This window comes from Lytechinus pictus, chromosome 6, assembly GCF_037042905.1.
Source record: "Lytechinus pictus isolate F3 Inbred chromosome 6, Lp3.0, whole genome shotgun sequence".
Taxonomy (NCBI): domain Eukaryota; kingdom Metazoa; phylum Echinodermata; class Echinoidea; order Temnopleuroida; family Toxopneustidae; genus Lytechinus; species Lytechinus pictus.
Window position 1 is genome coordinate 17,405,187 of NC_087250.1, and position 10,424 is coordinate 17,415,610.

A 10,424-nucleotide genomic window follows, 5' to 3' on the forward strand; every position below is an offset into this window, starting at 1 on the left:
GTGGTCCTTACAAAAGGGACATTTTACTGAACGGTGACATATATCACCCTGGTTCGTGATTTAGCCTAAAGGATCCGGGTTATTTGGACTCCTTCCCCCTTTAGACTAATATGGTTGAGCGTCAATCGTTGTCTTCGGATTATATGACATTTTGTACCGCGAACTTAGCTCGTTATTTGCTCCTGTGCCATTTGCTCCTCCGCCAATTTCTCCAAAAAAATATAAAGTGACGGTATAAGGGCTATAAAAAAGGTTTAAGGGTTCAAAGTGACTGGAGTATGAGGATTGGGTTAGGGGTCGCTTCGATTTTGGGGTCTATATTCGGCTAAATAAGTGAAATTTCGGTAGGAGCAATTGTCGCAGGAGAAAATGACGTGGAACCCTTAAAATTGCTGTTCCATTAATTTCCCTGATATAAGGCGAGGGCTAGGGTTGTGATCAGGTTCTTTGGTTCAGAATTAGGATTATGATGGAGGCTATGAGTATGACAAAGGCTATTAGGGTAAACTAGCAAGGTTTGAAGCTAAAGCTTTCTCGTTGGCTTGATGTTTCCATTTTCGTAAGAGCAAATGCCGCGTTACTGGCCTGCACTGTTAAAAAATTCCTGCAGCAGAGTCTCAAGAATCCCTGTAATCTTACTGCACTGTGTAATCTTACATGCATTTGTGTAAAATCACAAAAAACTGGTATTTGGTGTAGGTAACTTTACAAATTTTTTGTAATAAAACTCTATTCCCTTCTTTTTAAGACCTTTTGTAAAATTGTTTTTAAAAAAATATATATATATAAATCTTTCCTGTTATAACAATTTACAGAATGATTTGTAATTTCTTTCTGTAAAATATGTTTTTGTCTCGAGACTATAGGTGCCGCTTTTCCGACGGCGGCGGAGTCGTCAACATTGAAATCTTAATTAAGATTTAGTTTTTGAAATGTCATCATAACTTAGAAAGTATATATGGACCTAGTCCATGAAACTGAAACATAATGGTAATAGTGTATCACTGAAGATCCTGCCAGAGTTTCAGGTCACATGGCCAAGGTCAAAGGTCAATTAGTGTCAACGAAATATGACCATGCCGAGGGTATTTGTGGAATTATAATCGAAACTTTGAAAGTTATAGATCTACACATGTAGTTCATGAAACATAGACATAAGGGTTATCTGGTGGGTGTTTCATAAAGCTGTTCGTAAGATAAGAACGACTTTAAGAACGACTGGTGAACCTTTCTTACGCTCTAAATAATTACCAATGGTGAATATCATTTACCACAAGAAAGGATCACCAGTCGTTCTTAAAGTCGCTCTTAACTTACGAATATCTTTATGAAACACCCACCAGGTATGTTATGCACACGTCTTAGGTCACATGATTATGGTCAAAGGTCATGTTGGGTCAATGGACATAGTATTTTATTACCATGCGAGTGTTTTCTTTTGTGAATAATAATAGCTGTTTTCAAAGTCATTACTGTTGCTAAATTGAATCGCGTAATGCAGGCGAGACAGCCACAGGCGTTCCACTTTTTTAATTTCTGTAACATGTTTTTTGTTTCTAACAGTGTGGTTGAGGATAGCTGGCCTCAGACCTTGCCAAACTCAAACCATCTTGTTCACATGATTAGAATAGACAAGGGCACAGTTTGATAAAGTTAGGCAGTACTTGACTGACAGGTTTCATGACCTGAATTGGTTACCATAGAAACAGTCAACACTAGTGCTGTTGTCGTGAACAAAAATCCGTGTCGACATGTCGCTTAAAATTAATCCCAACATCGACAATGTCGACATGAAAAGCGGACCGTAATTTAGCCTAGGCTGTTGCTATATTGAATGGCGTAATGCAGGCGAGACACCCAGAGGCGTTCCACTTTTTTAATTTCTGTAACATCTTCTGTTTTTTTTCTTCTAACAGTGTGGTTGAAGTTGTCTGGCCTCAGAGCTTGCCACACTCCAACCATCTTGATTAGAATAGACAAGGGCACAGTTTGATTAAATTTGGCAGGACTTGACTGACAGGTTTCATTACCTTAATAGGTTACCATAGAAACAGTCAACAGAAAATATCAATAAATCATACTGCCATCATCGTCTTTAATTGAAAGATGCCTATTTGACATTGTCACTCCATTAGAGCAGCATTAGCAAGCAATTAATTGATAATTTAGTAATGGTGTCTCTTGACTTGCATTTCTTTAATCGACTAGGTTCAATAAAACTTAACGCCACACTACAGTTTAAGTAAGGATGCGATGACTGATATGACTTAAGGGTAGATCAAGGATTTCATTGTTTTGTTTATAGTGCCCACTGGTGTATAGTCAAACGAAAAAGAAACACAAATTGCTTGAAATTGATTTTGTGTATTTATTTTTTAACATTCTAAGAGACGAGTAGGTGGTTTACTTTTCACCAAGTAACCTCCATTAGACTTAATCAAATTAATCACTAAACAAATAACATGGAATAACCCCTCTTAAGGAGTATCAGAAAGGGAATAATGGTTCTGTATAGAAGCTTTAAAGTGCCATCTATAACTTGATGAAATGTGAGATATTGTATCAGGCCAAGTCGACTTAAAGCGACCTTCCATAAAAAAATCATGGGGAAATCAAGGCTAATCTCAGAACAGAGAAGGGATTCAAGTCTTTCACTCGGCTGCATGCCTAGGGGTATCATGTCTGGGAGGTCTAATATAGGGAAGCAATAGTTTGTAGACTAACCAACCAGAAGTAAACTGCGTATTTTCACTTTGAAACATGGAACTTCACAAAGGGTATTTATTTTGGTTTAGCAATCAAGAGACCTGCAAAGAGTCTAGGAACTGGGATTGTTGGAAACTAGAACTGCGACGACCCGTAGTAAATACGATCACAAGTTCGGTCTAATTTGTGCTGTCTGAACTTTTATCGCATTAGTCCGACGGGCTCTCATGACGGACGGATTATATTATAAATTCAAGTCAATTGGCGTTTTGCAAACTTCGTATTGATTCAATTTTCCCACGATTTGTCGATTGCTGGTCGCTTTAATATATCATGTTGACTTATTTACTTTGTAAGTTGACTTGATTATGTTGCCATTTTGACTTATACAATGTTATGCCATTACAGTGAAATGAAATGTGTTGTCATGGAGACATAAGTAATCTTGCAACTTGGTCAACTTCTAAAAGTTAAATCTTGACATTACAGCATACCAAGATGACTTAACAAGGAACTACATCACCAAGTCGACTTGTATTTAGTTTAAAGTCAACTTGGCCAGAGGACCGTTTCATAGAACTGTTCGTAAGTTAAAAGCGACTTTAAGAACGACTGGTGAACATTTCCTACGTACTTATGGGTTTGCCATTGAGATAATATTGCACCTACTTGCCATAGAGAGAAAATAAATTTAAAAACTTGTGAATCCCTACTCACGACTCGACGGATTTTTTTATCAATGCAAGTGGAATATTTATGTGTAACTGTATGCTTTATATGATGTCGTGTAATAGAAACTGTGGTTTAAGAAAGATAATGTTTACGTCTTTCGAGACGTACAGCACGTCGAAATAGCCAGATCGCCCTGGCCTGCTCTAACCCAAGATTGAATCATATGTTTTTGAGATAAATAATAATAATAATAGCTGGACTTTTAACATGTTTAAAGCGCTTTGGGGGTGAGGATACAAAGAGCTGATGTTATTACCCCAGCTATAGTCGTTTGCTTACAGGCGCTCTGGCATTCGAGGAATTTCTTCCCATTCACCTCACCTGGGTTGAGTGCAGCACAATGTGGGTAAATTTCTTGCTGAAGAAAAACACACCATAGCTTGGAATCGAACCAATATCCCTCAGATTATTATTATTATTATTGACTTATTGAGATTAAAACACGCGAGTCATAATCACTATAGACCACGACGCGTCGTGGTCTAGTGATTATGACTCGCGACGCCCCCACAAAATCCTGTATGGAGTACCCGAGGGCAATACTTTCGCACGATACGTTTTTAATATCCCATCTTGTTATGGACTAACACATATCTCCTCTGGGGAATAAAATAGTTTTGGATGCTAAATAAGTCCGGACACGATGTATCTGTGAAAATAACCCTACAACTTCGAAAAGACAAGAGTTCGTATATATTTCAAAATCCACCGCCATACCAGATCCAGGATCTTGAAATATATGGGGCGCAAATTACAAATTATAGAGAAATGTGTACCCCGACTGGAATAGCAAACCAAGAAGATTGACGGTTGAATTTTAGGACTTGACCTTTTTTTCCAAACTCCGTCTGAATCATTCGTGAAGTATAAGCAACATGTCATATAAGCACGACCAGTGGCGTACAGATGGGGTGCTTGCACCCCCCCCCCCGCCCTAATTTCTCACGACGATGAAAAAAAGAGCAAAGGAAAGAGAGAAGGGTAAATATGACATTAATTTCTGATTAATATATCAAAATCTATCACAAAATATTGTTTAAATAAAAATGTCGAAACTTTTGCCGATACGCCTTTCTCTGCTCCCCCCCCCCCCTCGATTTTTTTTGCTAATTATGCTCCTGAGCACAAGTGGATCTCCGACGCACTGGATAATTGGCTTCTGATTATAACTGAAAGCATTCGTGTTGAACTGTATTATGGTTTCAAATGAGTCGAGTGACCGCAATTGAGTACACTAATAAAAGGGTGAGGAGCGCAAGATGATGAGAGATATGGGGGAGAACGAGAAAGGGGGAGAAGGGAGATGCATGTCGTTAACCTGACCTACACAACGATATAGAGAGGGGTGTTCAGTTTGAACGAGGAGTTTGAAGTTATCTTAAAGAGAAACCGAAGGATAAGCGCGAAAATAAGTAACTCCCGTCCAATCAGTGCTTTCTTGGACACCAATAGAAAAAAATCAGATTAATTTTTGTCATCCGTTGCGCCCCTTTGAAAAAAAAATTTGTTTCGGCTACCTAACTAGAAATAAAAACCTAAATAGAACGATAATATTGGATATTATGCTGTCAATGATACAGAATGATTTAGCCAAATTTGACAATTTTAGAAAATCTGTGGGCTCAATGTCCCACCCCATACACACATAAATACTTTCTTTTTTGCTTTCTCGCTCTCTGCCTTATATTTTAGAAGACATGGGGTCAATAGCCCACAAAACACACAAAAACCACGGGCCACGGAACAGTTTTGAAAGGGCTGGGGCTGAACCGAAAGTGGGGGCTGACCATGCAAAAAAATCACAAACAGATTGGTCATTTTTACGTTTTTGTACATGGTTTTGGATAAATGGGAAGGCTGAGCCCCCCCTCTCCCCCCCTCCCCCTCGGTTCTACGGCCCCTGTGCGACACACACACACACACACACACACTCTCTCTCTCTCTCTCTCCTCCCCCACTCTCTCTCTGTAACATGTATTTGCGAGCGAGTGTTCCCTTTTGTTGATTGGCTTGTTGTATGATATGCACTTAAATATGTCAATCTCCTTGACTCGCATTTGGTAGCCGTTTATTTATCGGAGTCCCCTTTACACCAGATGAAGTTCCCGCTACGTTGTAGTAATTTAAAAACAAACCTCAGACGTGGCGGCAACTTCGCTTGATATTCTAGAAAGATTTGAAATTTTCACGTGCGAGCTACGTCCGCACCACGTCGTAGTGAAGTTTATGTTGCGTACGTGTACGTTCTGACTACATCAAGCAGATATCGCGACTTGTTTTACCTTGTCTATTTGGACGTAGCACCAACTGATACCCTCTTTACAACAACGCTACATACATGCAGTTCTCGCTGCGTCAAAGAAATGGCATTGACGCAGAGAGAACTGCTACAGCGTACTGAGAGCGTATAGCGAGAACTGTTATTGACGTGACATAGTCTGCATGATCTCTGTAGACCCATTTTCTGTCACGTGGACTTTGAAACAATTGTCCGAAGTCCAACTAGCAAAAGCACCGTCTGAACAGTGCCTTAATTACTGCGATGATGCCCCTGCTCTTCATACATGCTCAAGGTTCCGCACTGACATACGTTTCCTCCTACTTTCTAAAATGCTAATCAACGATCAATCAGATTTGAAAAAATGTACCACTAGATATGTTTTCATCCACAACCTCGATCCATATTAAGGTGACAATGGTTCGGAGAACTAATGACAATGCTGGAGGATTTTTATGCTGGTTGACATCAATAATTTAGCGTTTGATCCAGTTTTTCCATTGCGGTTGCAGCATCATTAAGCGAGTGTTCATCATGTTTACTCTAAATTTTCTTTCACTTCTAGCGAGTAAATCACTGATGACACTTCTAATAAGCAATGGGGTGTCTTGATAAATCCTTCGTTGAATGCAGGCCACATCCATTACAAGTGCGTTGATAGCAGAAAGAAGAAGCGTTATATCTGATTGACAAATTTCAGTCCAAAACGAACAATGGGTTATGCTGATTTGGTTGACACCAACCAAGCATTTTCCTGTACGGTTGTAGCATGATGTGAGCGTCCGTCGTACCTGTTTCCTCTATTTCTACACTTCCCACCTGCAAAGCCGTCAATAAATCTTTTCAAAAGCCATTGAAAGTTTGATCTCTTCGTTGTAGAATATTATTCAGACGGTATTGGTACACAAGTGTGTTTCAGAGGGGAAAGAGGAATGTTATATTTCACTGTTTAAATTTTAGTCCACAAAGAACTGAACGCATTGAATCCGATTACTCACACCGAACTCGAGCAATGATGACCTCAATATCATCTACAGTTCTACCTTCTAACCAGTCATGGACATTGGAAGATATCAACTGGAGATCTTGGGACACCATTCTCCAATCAATATCATCATCCTTAGGCGCTCTAGGTAATCTAGTTGTTCTTCTAGTACTGTTTCCCCAACGCTCCTTCAGTCGTTCCACTGATACCTTGATAGGCAGTCTTGCCGTGGCTGATTTTCTTACTTCCTTGCTTCTTCTTCCGTTTCCAAGACCTAGAACAGTGTCGCTAAACTGGCTCGGTCTACTCTACTGTAGGACGTTGTATTCTACCTCGCTCATTTGGATTTGTATCACCGCTTCGATTTATATTCTCCTATTTATCTGCTTCGATAGATACATCGCTATTGCGTGTCCATTGAAATACAACATTTATATCACCAAAAGGCGCGTCCGGCTCGGGGTTGGTGTAATATGGATGTGGTCTTTGATTAATCTATGGAATAACTACCGCTTCAAGATTGACCCAACGAACCAGGAATGCATCGCTGAAGATCTCTCAGAGTTCACAAGGATATTCACCGGTTCCCTCAACTTCATCTTCTTGTATGCAATTCCGGTAATGACTATGCTGATAACGCAGATTCTGAGTGCCCGCATGCTGCTTCGTCAGTCTCTCCGTTTCGCTGCTACCTCGCATTCGAAACCATCATATCACCTGGCCGCTCGGCGTAGGGTACTGCGAATGATGGCCATTGTCGTTGCCACATTCATCATCACCATTGGCCCAAATCAATTCGTCTACTTTTGCTACAACCTTGGAGTCATGCCAGAGTGGTTTTATTTGGGTACACTACATCGCTTTACGGTTGTTCTGGCATCATTCAACTCGTGCCTCAACCCTTTCATCTACGCATGCCAAAATAAACGATTCCGTCAAGGTGTCAGGGAAATATGGACCAAGTCTGACACGGCTAGAGCTCCTATTTTCGGTCATACTGAACGGTGACATATATCACCCTGGTTCGTGATTTAGCCTAAAGGATCCGGGTTATTTGGACTCCTTCCCCCTTTAGACTAATATGGTTGAGCGTCAATCGTTGTCTTCGGATTATATGACATTTTGTACCGCGAACTTAGCTCATTATTTGCTCCTCCGCCAATTTCTCCAAAAAAATATAAAGTGACGGTATAAGGGCTATAAAAAAGGTTTAAGGGTTCAAAGTGAATGGAGTATGAGGATTGGGTTAGGGGTCGCTTCGATTTTGGGGTCTATATTCGGCTAAATAAGTGAAATTTCGGTAGGAGCAATTGTCGCAGGAGAAAATGACGTGGAACCCTTAAAATTGCTGTTCCATTAATTTCCCTGATATAAGGCGAGGGCTAGGGTTGTGATCAGGTTCTTTGGTTCAGAATTAGGATTATGATGGAGGCTATGAGTATGACAAAGGCTATTAGGGTAAACTAGCAAGGTTTGAAGCTAAAGCTTTCTCGTTGGCTTGATGTTTCCATTTTCGTAAGAGCAAATGCCGCGTTACTGGCCTGCACTGTTAAAAAATTCCTGCAGCAGAGTCTCAAGAATCCCTGTAATCTTACTGCACTGTGTAATCTTACATGCATTTGTGTAAAATCACAAAAAACTGGTATTTGGTGTAGGTAACTTTACAAATTTTTTGTAATAAAACTCTATTCCCTTCTTTTTAAGACCTTTTGTAAAATTGTTTTAAAAAAAATATATATATATAAATCTTTCCTGTTATAACAATTTACAGAATGATTTGTAATTTCTTTCTGTAAAATATGTTTTTGTCTCGAGACTATAGGTGCCGCTTTTCCGACGGCGGCGGCGTCGTCAACATTGAAATCTTAATTAAGATTTAGTTTTTGAAATGTCATCATAACTTAGAAAGTATATATGGACCTAGTCCATGAAACTGAAACATAATGGTAATAGTGTATCACTGAAGATCCTGCCAGAGTTTCAGGTCACATGGCCAAGGTCAAAGGTCAATTAGTGTCAACGAAATATGACCATGCCGAGGGTATTTGTGGAATTATAATCGAAACTTTGAAAGTTATAGATCTACACATGTAGTTCATGAAACATAGACATAAGGGTTATCTGGTGGGTGTTTCATAAAGCTGTTCGTAAGATAAGAACGACTTTAAGAACGACTGGTGAACCTTTCTTACGCTCTAAATAATTACCAATGGTGAATATCATTTACCACAAGAAAGGATCACCAGTCGTTCTTAAAGTCGCTCTTAACTTACGAATATCTTTATGAAACACCCACCAGGTATGTTATGCACACGTCTTAGGTCACATGATTATGGTCAAAGGTCATGTTGGGTCAATGGACATAGTATTTTATTATCATGCGAGTGTTTTCTTTTGTGAATAATAATAGCTGTTTTCAAAGTCATTACTGTTGCTAAATTGAATCGCGTAATGCAGGCGAGACAGCCACAGGCGTTCCACTTTTTTAATTTCTGTAACATGTTTTTTGTTTCTAACAGTGTGGTTGAGGATAGCTGGCCTCAGACCTTGCCAAACTCAAACCATCTTGTTCACATGATTAGAATAGACAAGGGCACAGTTTGATAAAGTTTGGCAGTACTTGACTGACAGGTTTCATGACCTGAATTGGTTACCATAGAAACAGTCAACACTAGTGCTGTTGTCGTGAACAAAAATCCGTGTCGACATGTCGCTTAAAATTAATCCCAACATCGACAATGTCGACATGAAAAGCGGACCGTAATTTAGCCTAGGCTGTTGCTATATTGAATGGCGTAATGCAGGCGAGACACCCAGAGGCGTTCCACTTTTTTAATTTCTGTAACATCTTCTGTTTTTTTTCTTCTAACAGTGTGGTTGAAGTTGTCTGGCCTCAGAGCTTGCCACACTCCAACCATCTTGATTAGAATAGACAAGGGCACAGTTTGATTAAATTTGGCAGGACTTGACTGACAGGTTTCATTACCTTAATAGGTTACCATAGAAACAGTCAACAGAAAATATCAATAAATCCTACTGCCATCATCGTCTTTAATTGAAAGATGCCTATTTGACATTGTCACTCCATTAGAGCAGCATTAGCAAGCAATTAATTGATAATTTAGTAATGGTGTCTCTTGACTTGCATTTCTTTAATCGACTAGGTTCAATAAAACTTAACGCCACACTACAGTTTAAGTAAGGATGCGATGACTGATATGACTTAGGGGTAGATCAAGGATTTCATTGTTTTGTTTATAGTGCCCACTGGTGTATAGTCAAACGAAAAAGAAACACAAATTGCTTGAAATTGATTTTGTGTATTTATTTTTTAACATTCTAAGAGACGAGTAGGTGGTTTACTTTTCACCAAGTAACCTCCATTAGACTTAATTAAATTAATCACTAAACAAATAACATGGAATAACCCCTCTTAAGGAGTATCAGAAAGGGAATAATGGTTCTGTATAGAAGCTTTAAAGTGCCATCTATAACTTGATGAAATGTGAGATATTGTATCAGGCCAAGTCGACTTAAAGCGACCTTCCATAAAAAAATCATGGGGAAATCAAGGCTAATCTCAGAACAGAGAAGGGATTCAAGTCTTTCACTCGGCTGCATGCCTAGGGGTATCATGTCTGGGAGGTCTAATATAGGGAAGCAATAGTTTGTAGACTAACCAACCAGAAGTAAACTGCGTATTTTCACTTTGAAACATGGAAC

The 10,424-nt window shown here is 39.4% G+C and overlaps 1 protein-coding gene across 1 annotated transcript; it reads left to right on the top strand.

Annotated features, from left to right (window-relative positions):
* The first annotated feature begins 7,178 nt into the window (after nt 1-7,178).
* Nucleotides 7,179-7,709, top strand: LOC135154331 (galanin receptor 2b-like). The gene has a single exon (XM_064100440.1). The coding sequence runs from the start codon at nt 7,179-7,181 to the stop codon at nt 7,707-7,709; it is 531 nt and encodes a 176-aa protein (XP_063956510.1).
* The last annotated feature ends 2,715 nt before the right edge of the window (nt 7,710-10,424 follow it).

Excerpts from the sequence above, each read along its gene's own strand:
- LOC135154331 (XM_064100440.1), top strand. The coding sequence starts at position 7,179 with ATGTGGTCTTTGATTAATCTATGGAATAACTACCGCTTCAAGATTGAC.